The following is a 21076-nucleotide window of genomic DNA, read 5'->3' on the forward strand; positions in this document are numbered from 1 at the left end:
AAAGCACCACACTGTGTCCATCACACTTAGCATGGATCAAGATGTAATAGATGGCTGGGTAAGTGTGATGGATCAATTTGACTTAACATTCCTCCTTAGAAATTAAACTATTTGTGTGCCATGTGCCACTCTCTTATACTTTCTTGAAACAAGATTTGTTAGCATAATAGAATGGAAATCATGGTCATTTAATTATCCAGCTCAAGCACAATTTGAATTTTTTTTTTTTTTTCCCATCCCTTTCCCCAATTTGACTAGAATGCTAAGTGTCCATTATACTTACCCAGCCAACATCTGAGCTTCCCCATTCGGCCTCTCCAAGCCTCCCATCTGGTCGACTCCAAGAATGGAAAGAAAAAAAAAAAAAAAAAGAGAAACACTCAGCCCACCCTAAGACTCTTATATTTCTCTTCCTGCCCCTATTTTAATTTTTTTTTTTTTTTTGTTTTAAGGCCAGACTGGGTTTCAAAAACACATGGATGGATGGGGTCTATGCTGGAAGGGAGGAAGTATTGGAGAGCAGCGAAAATGAAGGATTTTCCAATGATTTCAAAAAGAAAATGAGAATTCGAGGATCGAAAGGGAAGGAGAAGCATGGAAGTAACTCTAGAGCGGCGGAGAGAAGAATAAAGAGAGATGGCAAAAGGATAGCAGAGGAGGACAGAGGGCAGAGTCTGCGAACAGAGCAGGGAGACATCCGTTATATGTCTTCTTGGAGCTGAGCTTAGGAGGAGTGGGGCGAGACGGGAAGGGAAGGGGCGGGTGCGGCCAATGGCAGTGGCGGCAATGCTCGAGCGAGCATCGAAAAAAAAAAGAAGAAAGAGAGGATGAAAAAGAAGAAAGAAAAAGAAAAAAAAGAAAAAAAAGAAAAAATTTAAAGTTCAGATTTTTTAATTAATTATTATATATTATAATAATATATATGAAGATGAAAAGGAGTGCTTTGCAAACTAGCTCAGACCTGAACAATTGATCGTCAATGGGCAACCATTGAGACAGGAAGAGCTTGATGAGATTTTGGGGTATTCAATATCGATGCACAAATTGAGGCCTGAAAGGTACTAGTATGACAAAGATTTTGAACTATTGGAAAAGATAAAAACTCTTTCAATATATTTAAATTTTTTTGCGTGCTTATAATCAGTTAGTTTGATGTTTAAACTTTAGTGTAGTATTAAAAATTGAATTGATAATGCAATGAGAGAAACACATTAGGTATAGAATATATTTTTTTTATTTTTTAATTATTTTAAAAATATAAAAATAGATATAAATAAATTAATAAAATAATATATTTTTTAAATAAAATATTATTTAACAAAATATTATTTAAAAATAATAATAATATTATTATTTTTAAATAATAATAAAATAGTATTTTTAAACAATAGAAAAAAATAATATTTTAAAAAATAAAAGTAAGGGAGGGAGAAGAGATGAAAATAATAATAAAAAATATTATTTAAAAAAAATAAGATATTATATGAAAAAGAGAATGTGCAAGTGGAGGATCCAAGAATTTTTCTATTTTTCTCGATTACTATAATATTATTTAAATAATCTGATTTTATATTTTTATTTAAAAATTTGATACCAATGATATCTTTTATATCAGGTTAGATTTTTAATTTATAAAAATATTATTTAAAAAATAATAATTATATACCGTGGGGTTCTAAGCTAGTTTCTTTTTAACCTGAATCTGACCCCACTGACCCAACCCAGCCCGATTGCCACCGTTATTTAAAATCGAGCCGCTCTCAGTTTTAACGTGGCGAGCTGGCGGCCGGGCGAACCTAGGGCATGCCGCTTCTCCGCCCGCTCCTCCCCTTGTCCCTCCCCTACCGACTCGTCGCCTCCCGGCCTCTCGCCACCAACTACAGTGGCCGGATCGTCCGAGTCGACTCGTCCGGCCGCGCCATCGCTGTCGCCGTCGAGGTCGACCCGCCGGATCTCACCCGTGACACCCGCGGTTATGTCCTCCCTCGCCGCGACCTCGTCTTTCGCGTCGTGCGGATCCTTAGCTCCGCCTCCCCGACCTCCGACCCCCTTCTTGACCTTGCCGACTACTTACAAACCCTAACCCTAACCCCAACCCCCGCCGAGGTCAGCGAGATCCTCAAGTCCATCCGGAGCCCGGGCAGGCCCTCGAGTTCTTCCGCTTCGCCGCCTCCCTTTCCGGATTCCGCCATGATTGCTTTACCTACAACCGGATCCTCTCCATCCTCGCGAGGTCGGGGGCCGACCCGGATGTCGTCCGCGGAATCGTGGACGAGATGGAGCGGGAGGGGGTGCGGGGGAGCATCTCGACCGTTAACATCTTGATCGGGATCGTTGGGGGCGGGGAGCTGGAGCGGTGCCTGGAGCTGGCCAAGAAGTGGGATCTGAGGTTTAATGGGTACACCTACAAGTGTTTGGTGCAGGCTTACTTGAGGTCTCGGGATGTGGAGAGGGCGTTTCGGGTTTATGAGGAGATGAGAAGAAAAGGTTACAAATTGGACATCTTTGCTTATAATATGCTCCTGGATGCGTTGGCTAAAGCTAATAAGGTTTTCCCTGATCTCTTGCCTTAGAATCTAATTCAAATTTAGGGTCTTGTTAATTGGTTCTCAATGATTCTTTTTCTACAATTTGTTATGATTCTAATGCCGCATGGAGTTCGAAAACCGATTTTGATGGCTTAATCAAACTTACAACTATAAGATATAAGGACGGTTTTAGTTTAATCCTTACTGCAGTGCCTGGATGGGCCAGCAAGATTTTTGACTGATTTATTGAACTCTTCGACTGTGTGTGTTGCAGTGAAGATGGACATCATAGAGGCCGTTTCTAAGTTTTGTCGATCGGATGATGGATGTAGACTGTGCAGGTTGTCAAGTGGAGATCCAAAAATCATTAAAGGAATTTTATATGACAAAATGAAGGATAAAGGCATTTTTATTGTCATTTGGAATTGCACTTTCCTTGCTTAAGCAAGATTGTATCCGAGAGTTTGTTGGCCAGTTATGAGCGTGTTAATGCTTAGGAGAGGTGAGGAGCGGCTAGATTTCTATGTGAGTTCATTACGAGGGATCTATGAGTCTCAGTGTGAATCGCAAGTTTTATTTTTTTGTCTTTTTTTACTAAAAAAAGCGGGAGAGTTGCTGGTGTATGAGGGATAAAGAACTATTGCTTCACCCTTTGTTCCTAGATTGTTCAGAAAGTTCATTTGGTGTAGCAACACCTGCAACACATTGGGGCGAGTGGTCTGCTTTGCTTTTCGTCTTTTACTATGATCATGGAAATTTGCAAGTATTGTTCTAGTGAGAAAGAGAAATGAGAAAGGGTGACTAGCTCATATGAGGAATTTCATGAAGTGTATGTTGTAGTCTTTGCTTCCTAAATTTAGAAATCAAGATATAATTTGGCTGTTTTTGGATGCTGAATAACTAACCAGCCCCACAATAGACCTAACCATGTGTATCTAACCCCTAACCAGCTAACTAGTCAATGAAGTTATTCATAGTTTGCTTGGCGCTTCCATGGTTAATGGGATAAAGTTGTGAAGATAACTGAAAAAGTAAAGAGGCGGAGAGAAAAGTTCTAGATGGTTAACTTTATTTTATCCTCCATAGTTATTAAACCCTTATTGGACTGGCTGATTTGACTGGAATACCAGTGAATTGCCACCTGTCTGGTCTGATTTCATATTCAGACTGCTTTTGCAGTTGGCTCAGTGAGAACCAGGGTGAACTGATATACATACATGCATGCATACATACATACCTACATACATATACATACATATTTAAAAAGGACATCCCGGACTCTTCAAAGCCAGATCCATCAGGCCATTAGAAAATACAAAATTCTTTTGAATGTTGTTACTTATTTGCGTCTCTCTCAAATTCATTATATATTGTGATAATTAATTATGCTTAGGTTGCATTATGTATCATGATAATTTATTATGCTTATGTTAAAGCTATGAGAAACAAGCTGTAATCTATTTCTCAATTCTTTCCATGAAAAATAATCAATTCATTTTAGTAAGAAAAATATTCTTTATTTTATTTTTTAAATAGTATAAAAAAGAATATTTTGATCGGTTTCTAAGGTTTATATGTATTTTGATCTAGCAACAGTGCTTGCTTTAATATATTAGTATTTATTTGATTACCTGCTTTCGTGAATCAGGTTCTGGGATTCGTAGGTTTGGGTCATTTTAGTTTTTTTGTTTATCAGTGTTAGTGATCTATTAATCATGTTATAGAAACTACAAGATACCGATCAGGAAAATAAAGGAGTAATTTGTTTGCATAATGATCATAACTTGCATTTGTTAAAGGTAAATTAATTTATGTTATGAGCTTCTGCTCTTATATTCTTGCTATCAAAGTATTGGTAACTATGGAGATGTGTTATTATTAAAGTGGTTATTAAAATTTTTTGTATTTAGATAATTTAAAGTAGATGATTTGTTGATAATTTATTATTAATTATGCAATTTTATATTATCTAATTTTAATGGTTTTCATTTTTTAAACAAGAAAAGGTAACTTGGTCTGACCGGTTGATCTGGCAGTCAAACTACTGAGCTAGTGACCTAGACTGTTGGCCAGGTTGATCTCCGGTCCCATTTTTATACCTATCTCGCCCTTTTCATGGTTAAGAACCTTTTTGGGCCTTTGACCAAATAAAGTAATCTACCACTTTGTGGGGGCATTTGGCTAGTTATAGAAATAACTCCTCATATCCACCGCTTGACCAACATCTAGACACAACCTTAGGGGTTAAGGATTAACTTCCTGATTCGCATGCATGGGTACAATTGCAAGGTGCTAAACTAAAGGATAGGAAAATTTGATTGCAGGAAGGAGGAAGGCAAATGGAGACCCTAGAATACATTAGAAAAGGTAAAAGGAACTTGTAATTCACTACAAAAATTTATTGATTTTCATTTCTCAATTCTTCATTGTGGGGATGGACCTATTATTTACACACATGGGCTAAGTGAATTAAATGATGAGATGTACCAATTAATTTGTATTCTTCTAACTTTTTTTACTCTGAGACTTTGTTTCTCAATTCTCCATTGTGGGGATGGACCTATGCTTTACATACATAGGTTAGTTGAAATAAATAATGAGATGCACACGTAATCTGAATTCTTCTAACTGTTTTTCACTTTGAGAGAACGTCAAAGTTTGTAGTACTTCTCGAACTTACTAATCAATTTGTCCTCAAACTAATCTTCTGTGCCCAGCATGACTTAAATCAGAAGAAATCTTGTAGATCGCTATTTTCAGCAAGTTGAAGTTCTACGTGCAAATGGATTAACCGTGCGGGGAGCTCTTTCTTTTGCTTATCTAGGACTTTAGACAACCCTTTAAGCTCAATCATTGAATAACTGTTGGATATCACATCATAAAGTAGTAGTCTTAACTTATTTACACAAGAATTTCCCTTACATGATTTAATGGCTCATAGCAATCATTTAATTTTCTAGTCCATTATGTGCTCTAATACAAGTGAAGAAGAACCCATGCATTTTCTACTTAAAGCACTCTGTAAATGCAGTTTTTTTTTGCCAACAAAATCATAGTCTCTAGATTTAATATAGTACTATAATTCAAAGGAGCACATGGAAATTGTATTGAAGAAGAGGATCATAATCACACAAAGTTCTCTAATCATGTTATTTCTCTTACAGTCCTTCTGGACAACTTCCATGCTGTGCCTGTAAGTGTTGCCTCTGGGAATAAGAGGCACATGTAGTTCTAGTTCTTCTGGATGTAAAGGTTTGTTAAGGAGTTCCATGAGAAGTGTTAAATTCTGAACTGCGTTGTTCCTATGCATGGTTGGGAATCCTATGACTTTGTGAAGAAGATTCTTCCAGATGTGGCTCTTTATGAATCCCAAGGATTAAGATGGAGGAGATGAAGAGGCTAATTCATTCTAGTTTTGACCCTCCATGTCCATCCAGGCACACATCTGTTTAAGTCAAGCAGTTTTATTGTCTGGCTTCCATCCTTATGAAATCATCCAGCTGTTGCATTTCTATTAGCTTGGAAATGTGCTTCTCAGGATCCTGATGGATTATTTGCTATGCTTGTGGTGATCCTTTGTTTTTAATAAATCATTGCCTTTTGCGACCAACTGATGCATTCTTGATGAATCTAGGCTGCTAGTTACTTGGTTGGAGGTATAGTAAGAAGTAGAGACAGAAGAGGACAATGGAAGAAGATAAAAGGTGTGAAATAAGTATAGCTAATGTTTTCATAACTGTATAAGTGCTGGGTTAAGGGTTCATGTTGTTCTAGTCTTCTTTCTCATGTTTGCTTATCTCTATTTTGCTACATGATATAAGGAAAATGTATTATGAAGTTTCTATACTAGAACAAACTTGTAAGTATATCATATATGGTAAAGTCAGTTCTTTTGAACTTTGTGATGTGATACTGTTCTAGATATTTAGTCCCAATCTTTTGAATTTTTTAAAGAATATGGTTTTTGTATGTCTTCCTTCTTTCTTCTTTGTTATTACTTGGTAATTTCCTTAACTTTTTTAGCTGATTTGTGTCACTTCAACAGGTGGATCAAGCTTACAAGGTTTTTGCAGATATGAAACATAAACACTGCGAGCCAGATATGTATACCTATACGATTCTCATCAGAATGTCAGGAAAGTTAGGGAAAACAGATGACTTTCTCTCTTTTTTTGAAGAGATGATAAAAAAAGGCTGTGTGCCTAACCTGTTTGCTTACAATACCATGATTCATGCACTTGCCAAGAACCGAATGGTGGATAAATCCATCTTTGTTTTTTCAAAAATGGTCGAGAATGATTGCCAGCCCAATGAATTTACATATAGTGTTATGATAAATGCTTTAGCAATGGAAGGGCAACTAGATAGACTAGATGAAGTTGTGGAAACATCTGGTAAGTACATGAATAAGTCAATCTACGCATATCTGGTAAAGACACTAAGTAAATTAGGCCATGCAAGTGAGGCCCACCACCTGTTTTGTAAAATGTGGAGCTCTCATGAAAAAGGCGATAGGGGTGCTTACATGTCCATGCTAGAGACTCTGTGCAATGCAGGAAAGACATCGGAGGCCTTAGACTTGCTAAATAAGATTCATGAAAAAGGAATAACAACTGATACTGTCATGTATAACATGGTATTTTCAGCTCTGGGTAAACTAAAGCAGGTATCCTATATCTGTGCTCTTTATGAACAAATGAAGCATAATGGCCTTTCACCTGATATATTCACTTATAATATTCTTATCTCAAGCTTTGGTAGAGCTGGTCTAATTGATAAAGCCAGTGAACTCTTTGAAGAAATGGAGAGTAGTGAATGTAAGCCTGATGTCATCACATACAATTCTTTGATAAACTGTCTTGGGAAAAATGGAGACCTCGATGAAGCTCACATGCATTTCAAGGAGATGCAAGAGAAGGGATTGAATCCAGATGTTGTCACATACAGTACCCTTATTGAATGCTTTGGCAAATCAAATAAAGTTGAGATGGCTTGCAGGTTATTCGATGAGATGCTTGCTAGGGGATGCTTCCCCAACATCGTGACATACAACATATTACTTGATTGTCTTGAGAAGTGTGGGAAGACAGCAGAAGCTTTTAACCTATATGCAACTTTGAAGCAACAGGGGCTGACTCCGGACACAATAACTTATTCAATTCTTGAACGGTTGGAAAGTAGGTCTCACAGAGCTGTAAGAGTTCGCAAGCAGAGTCGCATAACAGGTTGGATTGTTAGCCCCTTGAGGTGATGAAGTCTGGTTGTTTGTAAAGGGAAATGCTTTTGTCGGACATGATGATATTTCAAGTTCCCTTTGCAAGTTCAGAAAATGCATATTTTCTGTTTTGGTTATCATGTAGAGGTGTCCTTATCTAGTGAAGTGCTGCACATGGACTTTGGGTTTCCAATTTACAAACAAAAGGGATTGGAGGAGTTCCGTTCCCAAATATGATGCACCCATGTCCTGGGCTGAAGGTAGGAAAGCTGATCATTGATGTAAGGGTATTCTGCGACAAAAAGTGTTGGCTTTTGCTTTGATAGGATCCACTACTACTCATCATTGCATCAGTTTCTAAGTTTGGAAAGGTGAAACATAAAACTTTGAACTTCAGTTGTTATGTATGGTCACTGCAGTGAAGTTAATTTTATCTCCGTAAGATTTCAATCCCTAAAAATTGGACATGATTCTTAGTAATCATCAAATATGATATTATTGATACATGAGTTAAGTCTAATGCCAAGATCTCTTTTTTTGGGATGGAAACCATGACCTTTTATTGAAGGTTAACAACCATCAGCTAATGGATGGGCTAGTTGCTCAATAATAGATATGATGGTTATGCTTTACATATTTATTAGACCAATTTTATAAGACTAACGTCCTAGTATCAAGCTGGTTAAAGTTCAATAAGACTAATGTCTTTCGACCTTGCCAGAACTAATTTCATGATTCCCTTAGTCAGATGTAGCGGTACATGCTCTGTTACCTGGCATTTTGCAACAGTATTCTAATTGCAATTTAGTAGATAGATGATGGATTCAGGCTTGTCCACATTAGATTTCTCCTGTTTCAATGTCAATTTGTTAGTAGGTATTTATTAAATGTAGCATACTTACAAACTTCATCATACTTTAACTGCTGGTTGAGTGATCTGCCTTGTGGAGCTTTCTGCATAATATATGACTTTACTGGATTTCCACCCTAGACTGAGCAGCATCCCTTGATTTATAACTTTTTAGGCTTGTTTTACTGAAGAAATGCTGTAGGAGACATTACTAGATTTTTACAACACTTGGTTGAGATTGGTTATTAGAGTGTGAGCCTTAGCACACTGGTAAGGTTGCTCCCTCATGACCCCAGGTTTCATAGGTTCGAAACACAAGGAAACAGCCTCTCTGCATGCGGGCCCAGACACCATAATGATGGGAGCCTCGTGCATTGTGGTGCCTTTATTTTTGGTTGAGATTGTTTATTCATTATCCTAATTCCAATACATTATTCATTAGGTTGGTGATCAGGTATTGGTTGTCGTTGGAGTTGGGGGATGAGAAGGGAAACCCATCTGGAATAATTATCGGTCTACTACTCTGGGAAACACCTTCAAGACTCGAACCCAAAACCTCCCAAAATTGGCAAGGGAATGCTGCCATTGTCTAACTGCCCGGTTCCCATCATTGGGTGCATTTTCCCACATGCATAAGAATACAATTAATTAGTTCAGTATTCTTTCAAAGAAATATTTTTCAGTTCTTCTCATTTACTTGTGAGGTAATTATGGTTGTTGAAACCTTCCATTGATTTAGTAATTATTTTCTGAACAAGATATTTTCATTCTCTCTAATTTAATTGGTGGGTAATTATGGCAGTCAAACTGTCTGTTGCATTGGTTTAGTTTAGATTGTTCTTATTCCAATCTGGCTGAGAGGAACACTCTCACAATCTCACATACCACAAATGGGTATTGTTCCGGTTCATTTGTTAGATTTATTTTATTATACAAGCTACTGATATTCATATAATATCTGAGGGATATTAATAAATGCCTTCTTTATTTTGAGGTCATATCTTCACGGTTTTGTTTCAGAGTGCATTTTGTAAACAACCAATACCATTTTTATGTTGGATATACTGTTGTAACAAAATTCCTTTTTCTCCACATGGATATCTAGGACTGATGGCAATTTTTGATCATCAGAGCAGGGTCTCAAATGCATTGATTCTACAAACATGCAAGCTGCATGAGATTAGAAAGAGGATTCAATTTCAGGCTAGCGACAATGAGGTGAGAAATCAAGCCTAGAGTCTTGACTTTTTATTTTGATTGTTACCATCTCCCTTTATAAGCATTGATACATTAACTTAACTGCAGACTCTATGAATATGGAATATCCTATAAATTAATATAAAACCATGAAAGTATTAGTTCCCTTAGATAAGCTTCCATTACAAGTCACCCTTCTGAAATGAGTAAAAGGCCTGCTTTTAAATTGTTATCTGTTGGAGGGTTGAGACATCATTTAAGATGGAAGAGCCACAAGCCAAAACTCTAGGTTATCAAAATACGCTGGAACTCAATAATACAAGGTCAAGCTTGGACTTTTTTGAAACAGGTCAAAGTAACGCCAAACCTCCTGATTCCCTGAAAGAAGAACTCCACTGTTCATGTGTCAGTCTATCCATATTCTCACCAACAGGTGTTTCTACAAGGGAATTGTCCCGTAAAATATCTAGCTAATTTCAAGGTAAATAGGTCAACTTGAGGGAAATGAGGATGAGGAAAGAAATCATGCAGCAGTACAAAATTAATGGTTAAAGTGTCTAGGGAGTAGAGACCATGTCAGCAAGACTCCGTACTAACTAAAGTTGGCACAAATTGATCCCATTATTTAACTACAAGTTGTAAATGCAATGTACTCTGGCCCTGAGTCTGTGTGAGAAAGTGGGAGATTGGTGTCAGTTTGACAGCTGGTTAGAAGAAAATGAGACATTTCCATGAAAACAAATTTTGCTATTTCTCCATTATTAAGTTACAAGAAAAAAGACTGCCTTTGTCAGCACCATGCATAGTTCATCCTGACACGTGATACACTGGTGGGGGTATTGCTGAGTGAATGAGGGTGTTCCTTGTTTCTCTGAATTTTCCAAATAAATTCCTCATGACCTTATATAAAGTTTCAGTGAATTAGAGATTTTATTGCAATCTTAGTACACTCTTGTGGCTCTTGCACCTTAAATACTTTCTCAAGCCTTCCACATTTACCAACGTTAAACTAGGTCGTCAGAACCTGTCTATCTTTTCTTTTCCTTTTGTGGATAAAGGGGTCAGCCTCTAAAATATTTTTCACATTTGATTCACTAAATGCCTAAATCTTCTCCAAATTTGCAGTTAAATTTGTGACTCACATATATAAAAAGATTTGAGTTGTTTGTAAAACTTTACTCTGTAATGTTGAACCTGTCAATGGTATCACAGCTATTTGTCAAATGCTTCATTCGCTTAAAATAGCTGCTTGAATGACACATGCTGAGTGCTAGTACATGTAATGTGAATATCGATGATGTATTTATAGAGCAGTTAGAAATTCAGTACTAGATCTGTGATTGAGTTGTTTGTAAAAAATTATTTTGTAATGTTGCACCTGTTAATGGTGTCACAGCTATTCGTCAAATGCCTTGTTCACTTAAAATAGCTGCTTGAATGACACATGCTGAGTGCTAATACATGTGATTTGAATATCGATGATGCATTTATGTAGCAGTCAGAAATTCAGTACTAAATCTGTGTAACTATCTTTTGTTCCATGACAAAGGTGTTTCCACATATTGAAAGACATCATAATATGATGTGTATATGTGCCTATCTCGGTGTCCATGCTTGTATATTTGTGTTTGCATTCATGTGCACGTGCATGTATCTGATTATTTTATGCATCACATGTTTGTTCATAATTATTTTCAAGGTTCTCCTAGTGATATGCTTTGGCTGCCCTTGTTGTCTACAGCTGCTAGATCAACACCACCCAGTAATGTTAAATTAATTTCTTCAAATTCCTTTTCCGAGAGAAATGACAGCAATCCAAGGAGTTGAGGAAGCAAGAAAGTGTCTAGACGTGGCATCTGTACTTGGTCTAGAAAATGATAAGCCAGAGATGATGGTATTAAGCTGTTGATGGCATATGCCATGTAGGTGGTGTAATGCGATCGCAATTACTATTCACTAGTGTAATCAAGCAAGCTATTCATGTGAGCAGAGGCTTCTCAATAGCTATGGCAACCTTGGCCTATCTGCTACTTGTTATAAGAAGTCCTGAGAACCGAAGTGTGATGGCTTTAATTCTCATGTAGTGGTAAGCGTTCTGTATTTCTTGTAGATAGCTATAACCATGCTGGTGTCATAGATTTGATTGAGACATGAAAAAGAGCCCCAAGGTTGGTTCAAATGCATTGTCATCGATAATTTTAAAGTCAAATAAAAAGAAAAAAAAAGATTTAGCAATTATTCCAACTGATTGAGTGGGTAAAATCATTTATGGCCGTCGATACTGTCATACCCTCATCATTATCCTCTCTGATGAGGCTTTTTCAATTTGAGTAATGATCCGCCACCTGTATAATATTATTTCTGAGGCAGCAGTATGATATGATCAAGTGTTGAGTAATTTTTGTTTTAAAGGGTAAGTATATGATGAGATTATATATCCATGCTCTATAAATGCAATGTATAAAGCTTTAAGCTAAGGAACTTGCATGGTGGCTATTTATTTTTTTTTGCCCCCCCCAAATATTTGCTCCAGATAAAGTCGGAAGGCTCTACTGACTTTAATGAAGCTTGTTAACTTAAGGACATGTAGGAATCTGTAAGTTAAGGTTTAACAAGGGTGCTATTGAATTTTTTCCTTGACATGTACGCTGTATGAAGTGTGGAAGGCATGGCTGCCTTCTGCCTTGATTGTTACCGGCAACCTAGGGGTTTATAAGTAATTAACGTTCAAACATGCTGCAAATAATTTTCATGGATTGCTCTTTATAGAAGTGGGCAACTTTTGACAGCTTTGGGCTTAAAAGTTTTGAGGTTTAAAAAAAAGGTTTATAAACATCCTTTGTTTTTTTTTTTTGGTTTTTTGGCATGTGCAATGTGGGCAAAGCTTGCGTGTAACATAAATCTTCACTATCTTAATTAATTTAAGGCTAATCAACGACGGTAAACTTGGTTGGATGGCATCTCTTCTTTAAAGACCTGCTTTTGGAGGATGTCCAGTGTTTAAATGTTTGAGTGTTGTTTATGCATTGATTTTGATCTTTTTCCTCTTTAATTGTATATTTAAGGAGCATGAAACTTTGGTTCTTTTTGAGTGACCATTAATTTCTCTTCAAAAGTTCTGCAATTCTTTTAATTTTTAATTTTTAATTGAGATGTATATGACAATTGGACGAAAGAAGTATTTGCATTTTTAGTTGTTCGGTAGGGATGCTACCATGTTGCTTGATTCGATGGTGATTGCGAACAATTTCCAGCAAGCATCCTTGGAGATGCCCTTTATCCAGTTGCAGGACCTTTTCGACCTTCTCATTGCCAGAAATCCAGCCTTCGCCTTAACATATTACATACGGTTCTTTTTTATTGCACCAAGCAAGGAAGTGAGTCTAAAGAATATATCGATAAACAAGAACTCAAGAAATTAAAGCAAAGCAAATCCCAGGACTCATTCAAGTTCCAACAAGAATGTCCAAGTTGAGATGTGGAAATACCAACGAACTTCCACCAGTAGAGTTGGAATGGAATTAGGATAAGGCCGGTCGGTTAATGAGAATTCTCTTTCTTCCATTATGAACCGAAATATTTGTATCATTGAATATTCTACACTATGAATTTCTTGATTTATTTAACAACTGTGATATAACAATAGCAAATTATTATGTTATGATCAGATAATGATAATATCTTGTACTTTTAATTGGACTGATAAGAATTATGAGAGAGATGTTAATATGAGGAGTGTATGAGGATAAAATTTGATGTTAAGATTACTGAAACATTTAACTGACAGGTTTTAAAAAAAAAATAGACACAAGTTGGAAAATTAATGGCTCAGGCTTCATGGTGAGACTCAGCGCCTTATAGGTTAGGGAAGTCTATGAACTGTTCTGAGTTAAACGAGCTCCATAAGTTTTATTAGGAGAATAGTGTTGGAGTGTAAGTTGCCCTATTTTTTTCTGGCTCCGACAAGGGCCATTTGGAAACCAAAAGTTTCTCATGATAACATGTGAGAATTGGGAACTCATGCTCTAAATAGTTTTGTAAGAAATTCTAGTATTCAAAACTAAAGAACCAGTAAGATATGATAATTTATCTATGAGGGAGTATAACATAAATAATTTGTTAGGTTCATGACTAGTTTATAATATTATCACATTTTTACCACATAATAATTGAATGGGAATCTCAGATTTCTCTTGGATATAAGTTAAAACCTAGGTAGGAGCTATACTAATTGGATTCCTCCAACACCAAAAGACAGTATATCCAACGTTACTTGACATTTGGACATAGAATTATGTCATTTTGGACTTCTGTTAATTAAGAAAAAGAGCAAGAGACTTACAATTTACTGAATTTATGCTTTTTAGACACATAAGCTGCTGCACTAACAGGAAGAACAAAAACTGTAAAGATTTTTTTTAAGACAAGGTGTGTGACTCAAACCGAGTGTGTGCATATTCTGTTTTGTTGTCCTTCAAGGCTATATACTTGTACCTCAAAAATTATAGGATAACGAAGGGAGTGACAGCTGCTTAGATCCCAGACAGGAACATTCCATAAGAACATGGCATTTTGGAATACTGGATGATGCTCTAGGATGATGGAAGGCCTTCCAATAGGGAACATTCTCACCTTTGTAGTGGAGAATTGGAATGTGGCCATTTGATGTTTGCTGAAATATTAGCACCCAGCTCAATTTGATTGTTGACTATTAAACTGGATTGGCAGATCATAGGTAGCTAGTAACATTTTGTTATGTGAATAGCTATTTTTCTAGTTGCAGCATAGCCAATAGAAATCACATTAATTAGTACAAACATCTGGAGAATTTAAATGGGGGAATCAATGGAAGTTGCATACCACAAATGCCTATGTGGTAGACAGTCCTAGCAAACAGGGACATCTTAGGCTTCTACTTGCAGTATGGGTGGCAATATGCTGTGCTTTCTCCATTTGCAAGGCATATGCAGCTTTTCTTTTCTTTTTTTTTCCCAGAAAACATATGCTTCTTTTCCTAGTGCTATATATTTGACATGAAACTCCTCAACAATACCCACTCAGATTGTTTGCAATACTGAAGGCAGATAATGGCTTCGATTAAGTCACAGTCTTCATATCCTAATTGCATTTCTTTGTTGCCAGAATCAAGAATTTCAAGGGTGGCACATCTGAATCTCAGCAAAAAGGCTGGAGGTAAGTGGAACTTCACCCATTTTTCTCAATTAAAGCTTCTGCCATGGACGATCGGTTGTTTGATAGTCATGTATCCAAATAAGAGCACATCCAAGTCACAGAGCCTTATCCATCTCTTTTAGGTGGTCTTTGCTAATCCTTCGCATGATTCAATACCTTAGATATTATAGTCCTCTGAGAATGCAAGCCTCTCCACGTTAAATCCTCACAAGTTTCATCCATGTTCTCTTATGTCTTCCCCAGCTCTTTCCTAATGATTCTGCTAAAATCCAGACCCATCGTGCAAGCCTCATATGGTCTTTGTTGTCCATGCCAATATTATGCCAGTGGGTTCTCCAGCATACTTGTTCCCCACTTCCCTTTTAGGTGGAAATGATGCAATAATAAGGCATTAACTGACCAAATAGAAAAGGTAGTAGAGTCCTTATGCTTTCTCGTATTCTATGTTGAATATAAGTTGCCGGATTATGAGATTTAGGATGGCTTTAAAGCATAGTCTTACTAAGTTCAGTCCTGATAGCAAAGGTAGTAGAATCCTTATGCTTTCTCGTATTCTATGTTGAATATAATTTGCCCGATTATGAGATTTAGGACGGGTTTAAAGCATAGTCTAAGTTCAGTCCTGATATCAGTAACAACTCAGAACTTCTTGCCATAAAGCAAAAGGCAACCTTAGAATCACTTGTGAATTGTATACTTCTGCTAGAACTGAAATAAATGCACGTTAGACGCCAAATCAATAAGGAAAGGAAAAGCCCATGATATTCTTAATTCAATACACAACATTTTTTTTAATATGAATTCGTAAACATAGGACATACATATTGCAGCCTAGAAATATTTTCTTCATGTGCAATGCTTCTGTTTCAGCTTCTTTCGGTTAAGTGATTTATGATTCATAATCTCCTAAATCTTTCTTTTTTTTTTTTTTGTTCATTTTCCTTGTTCCAAAATATATTGCAGCTTCCACGTTCGAAACATCATGCTTGGCAGTTTTGAATGCAAAACCATATTTGTGTCTATTGCCTAAAACTGGCTACAAAACCGAGATGAAAGGATTTAAAGTTGCCATGTCCAAAACATCACTGACTACAGTTTCGAATTGCTTGATGCCTATGAAGATGAATATGATGGGGCTGTAATCGATCCTGAATGCTTGCCAGGCAGTGCCAATGCATTTGCAGCCATTCTTGAATCTTCACTTTCTTACTGGAAGTTAAAGGTTAGCATATTCCTATATTTTCTTACAGGTGGCCTAAAATATGAAAACATTGATCGATGCTACATATTATTTATTAAATGTGAAATATAGGGGAAGAAAGGGATTTGGCTGAAAATACTAGAAGAGCAAGCTGAACTTGTTCCAATGGCACTAAAGGTAGCCTTATATCTATCTTATTTTTGTGCAGAATTTTCTTTCACTGCTTCTATATGGATGCATATTAATAAAGAGAGCAAAACCTCTTCAACTGGTAGTTTTTAGGACAACACATTTAATATCTTGTAAGTATATGAAAACCCAGTATGCTTTGTGGAGTTCTATGGCAAGGTTTAGACTACACTTTTATTCACCATACTTTATCTTGTTAGAAAGGACTTAGGATTGGAATGTGGCGTGGACTGAGATCCAAAATTTATCACATTTGTTGCATGTGGAATTGCACTTGCACCCAACTGAAATTGTTTTAATCTGGGTTGGTCCATCATTTTGCAGGAAGGTTTCAGATACCACCATGCAGAGCCAGGATATGTCATGTTAACTTATTGGATACCTGATGAACCTTGCACGCTACCTTCTACTGCAACCCATCAAGTTGGTGTAGGAGGATTTGTCATCAATAAAAACAGAGAGGTAATCTTGTTACTTCTGCTTGAAAACCTTGAAACGGATTCTCTCCGGTACTTAAAAAATACCGGGGTACTATGCATATTTTGGGACATCATAAAAAAAAAATATTATGTGATATTTATCTAAACTATTCAAATATCTCCAGATTTATTCATTTTTCTTTTTTAGTATCATCATGCGCGGCCACCCATTTTTGATGGACGTCCTGAATCATGTACAGCATCTTGCGGTACTTTTTAAGTACCGCAGAAATTCGTTTCCGAAAACCTTCTCTATGATTTGATGGTTGAGAAGGCATTTGTTGTTTATCATATATTTAACACTATCGTGATTAAAGCCAACTTTTTGTTTTGAACATCTCTACTGTGCATCCGAAAAATTCTTTGTACATCGCCTGCGATTAAAAAATCCATGTGGACGCACCGCTTCGTCTTATTGACCATATAGCTATCGTTTCCAACGTATATTTAATATCTAATTTTATTTTTTTTAAATTTTAAATAAAAAAATATTTTTTTTTAAAAAAATTATGACATCGTATGTGATATTATGCATCATGTATTGAAATTATGATTTTCTACATAAATATTATAATTTTTTACAGAATATTTAAAGAGAAAAAATATTTTTATTATTAAAATTTTAAATAAAAAAATAAAATTATGATTATTAAATAAATATTAAATATATTTAAAAATAATAATTATATGATTTAATCGGATGAAATGTGTACTTTATTGGATTTTCTACCGTCAGCGGTGTACAAAAATTTCTCCGTGCATCTTTTCACCTAATTTTGACACTTTAACCCTTTGATTGGAATATTTTTTTCACCGCCCAGGTACTTGTTGTCAAAGAAAAGAAATGCCCTTTGAGGTGCTCCGGTATATGGAAATTGCCAACTGGTCTTATCAATAAGGTGTGTATCTATCAATTCTCCAAAAAGTCAAAAGAGAAAACTTTAATAAAGGAAAAAAATCAGAAAAGGTCCATCAGTAGATCACGTTCTTAAACCATGTCACATCTGCATTTTGACATCAAAGGTGCATAGTTCATCAGTTTAACTGTTGAAATGAAATATATATCAATTATCAATTAGTATGTTTTGGAGTATACAAGTAGCATCAACGTTTGAAACTTTCAACTCTTAGTTTCTGCACCAACATGCATTTCTTGACAACTAATGTGCATATATACATCATGATACATAATTGATTTAAACCATTCTTATGCGATCAAAGATAAAAGAAGCTTCTAACAACTATTATAAAATTTTGGTTAGATGATGCAATATCTAAGATCTCTATTAGGATTTGACGCCTCAAGATTCAGTCCACATTGAGCCCACAGCGAGGTTCGTGGAAAAAATGGAGTCCAACGTGATCAAGATCACCCAAAACGAAGCTCGGACGGAGAAGATATGAGCTTTTGAATCGGCACGAGATCCGAGCGGTGGAGATCCCGGCGGTGCGGCGGCGGGGCAACGGCCCAAGCGCGGCGGCCCAGGCGCCTTGTTGGGCCCTGTACCCCGGTCCACCGTGGATCGGAGATCCATGGCGGACCGCATGGGCGTTTTCAAGCATTTTTTACGGTCCACGATACTATTCCGTGACCGGAGCGCGATCGGAGGGCGTGGGTGACTCTCATCTTGATCCAATGGCTGGACTTGATTTGGATTGATTAAGAGTCCTAAACCTAATCTAAGTCATGTTTAACCCTTTAAAAGGCTGTGAGGCACAGAAAGTGGCTGTGGTCTGATTTTTGCCGTACGGAGCCGTACGGAACCCAAGAAGAGATGGAGAGAGAGGCGTGAGGCCGCTGTGAGAGAAGGAGTAGGGCTCCTGAACAGCGGACGCCAGTCACTTCAGAGGTTCAGGGGATCTTCCAAAAGAGAGCTTTTGAGATGGAAACTTCTAGAGAGAGAGAATTGGGTGTATAAGGGTTGAGAGTGAGATCTTTTCTTGTAAAATTTTTTTTTTCATAGTGAAGTTTGCATATCCCGTGAAGACAAGTCTTTTGTGGCTGATCCATGTATTTTGATTATTTTGTTTTATTTTTTCTTTCTTCCTACTGCATCGCATGGTACTGAAAAAATTTTGAAAGTGGTTCTGGCTAGATATCCACCCAACAATCTCTAATACATCTGATAACATAACTGGTATGTTTAAAGAGATAGGATGAAAGGATGGTCTGTGAACTACATATAAAAAAAGTAGGGCATGCCCATGAACAATAGTTGTTCATCATGGTCAACTTTAATTCTCTATCCCCTATACTTGCTACAAATGTATTTAATGCAGTTATTCAGGAAATTCTGTCATTTTTCATGGCATTTGCAAGTGATCTCATTGATGGAAGAAACTTAAGAGGATAAAATAAGATCCAGTTATATAAGGAGGGCTCTATAAAACAAAGGTGTGACAGTTAGTTCAACGAAAACAAAATTCATGGATTAAGATATTATTAAGACAAGGAATTAGTGCAAGCTAAAGATGTTATGGTGTCGAGCCTCTCTCTTGTAATGTGAGAATCATTTTTTGTTCATTAGTAAAAGAGGATTATGTAATAAAGATACAACAGTGTCCACTTAAAAAATTGTATAAAAGAGAAAGTTGGATAGCGAGAAATGCATTAGTGCATTTTTTTTAAATAAAATGCTGAGAATGTTGTCTCATGTTCATGGTAAGACTAAGAGCATATTCAGATATGAGTACAATAGTAGATATTAGGCGCAGCACTAACGGAATTAGAGATGATAGGAAACCATTTTATATAATTTTTTTGCCATGCATCATCTGATGAAGACAACCTATGAAAAGGAGGGTTTGAAATTCAATTTTTTTTATAGTGAAAATATGAAGAGGAAAACCAAATTCTAAGACTTGGAAGGAAGAAATAACATGCAAGGATTTAATTACCTTGACCATTTCAAATGTGTTGATCGTATGAACCAACAAAAAAAGTACCATCCATGGAACTCCACCATGGACGTCAGTAGTGGTTTACCATGTTCGAATAAAAAGTTCATTCGAGATATTTTATTCATTTCTTCCTTTCTTGCACCAGATTTCTATTCATGTTGGTGAAATTAGTCTTGCTTGATGTTTTATTTTATGAACTATAGATATTTGGAAGCATTTCTATCTCCTTCTCACGTTTTCTCTTAGTTGATATTGATAAATTTCTTCAGACAATCATTAATAAATGTCACTATGTTCATGCTTCTCAGTCTGAAGAAATATTTTCTGGAGTCATAAGAGAAGTGAAAGAAGAAACTGGGGTAACATGAAACTACATTGCTGTTACTTGTACAGAACTATGTTGTGGAATACTTCAACACATTACTAACTTTAACTTGGTTTGCACTTATTTCTCTTTTTGATCGGTGATTTCAGATAGATACAACATTTCTAGAAGTGGTTGCTTTCAGGTATGCCATATGTAGTTTAATCCAATTACTTTTGCAACTTTGGACGTAATATCTGGATGCAATCCATCACAAATTAACCCATAAAATGATTTTTCTTTTAAAAAAAATCTCGAATGCAACTGTACTTATTAATTTACCTTTTTTCAAAAAGGAAGGCCTATACTTATTACTGTTCCAAACAAACCAAATTATGTCAATAAATGAATGAAAGTCCAAAATTCCTAATTTACCTTTCCATTTGGATTAGCAATTAGTGTATGTAATATGGATTTCACTTTCTGCAATGCTGATTTATAGGCATGCCCATCACGTCACCTTTGATAAATCTGATTTGCTCTTCATATGCATGCTCGAGCCATTATCATATGATATCAACATTGATGAGTCTGAGATCCAAGCAGCCAAGGTAATGAAAAGGGTTTTGTATCTTGGTAATTACATCAAAATCAGTTCCTCATTGTATAACACTGCACCCTTAATTTACATGATTTTTTTTTCTTTTCTTTTCAGTGGATGCCTCTTGGTGAATTCTTGGACCAGCCATTTCATCTGGAGGACAGAATGTTGAAGAAAATTATAGATATCTGTGTTGCAAGATACGAAAACCATTATTGTGGATTCACTGCTTGTCAAGTGATGTCTAAGCTTGATGATAGATTATCCACTCTCTACCATGGAGATATGAAAGACCTGACCAAAGAACCACTTCCCGATAAATGAATCATGTCTTGTAGTTTGTTCCTGGTGTAGTAATTTCTGCAACTTCTCTGTAGAGACATCTATACTTATAATTGTAAAAAAGTTTGCCAATCTA

At 36.4% G+C, this 21076-nt stretch overlaps 2 protein-coding genes across 2 annotated transcripts; both read left to right on the forward strand.

Moving 5' to 3' along the window:
• The first annotated feature begins 1745 nt into the window (after positions 1–1745).
• On the forward strand, positions 1746–12034 carry LOC105040504 (pentatricopeptide repeat-containing protein At1g51965, mitochondrial). Its single transcript, XM_010917052.4, is given in 5 exon segments — positions 1746–2137; positions 2140–2549; positions 6574–8114; positions 9725–9811; positions 11532–12034. Coding segments are annotated over 3 exon segments (1950 nt in total). The 5' UTR covers positions 1746–1803; the 3' UTR covers positions 7780–8114; positions 9725–9811; positions 11532–12034.
• Positions 8065–21076, forward strand: LOC105040503 (nudix hydrolase 8-like). The gene is given in 12 exon segments (XM_029263200.2): positions 8065–8114; positions 9725–9811; positions 14933–14983; positions 15947–16078; positions 16081–16205; positions 16296–16361; positions 16698–16835; positions 17674–17751; positions 20062–20112; positions 20228–20262; positions 20560–20668; positions 20773–21076. Coding segments are annotated over 9 exon segments (858 nt in total). The 5' UTR covers positions 8065–8114; positions 9725–9811; positions 14933–14983; positions 15947–16032; the 3' UTR covers positions 20983–21076.

The sequence above is a fragment of the Elaeis guineensis genome, chromosome 3 (genome assembly GCF_000442705.2).
Source record: "Elaeis guineensis isolate ETL-2024a chromosome 3, EG11, whole genome shotgun sequence".
In the NCBI taxonomy this organism is placed as follows: Eukaryota; Viridiplantae; Streptophyta; class Magnoliopsida; order Arecales; family Arecaceae; genus Elaeis; species Elaeis guineensis.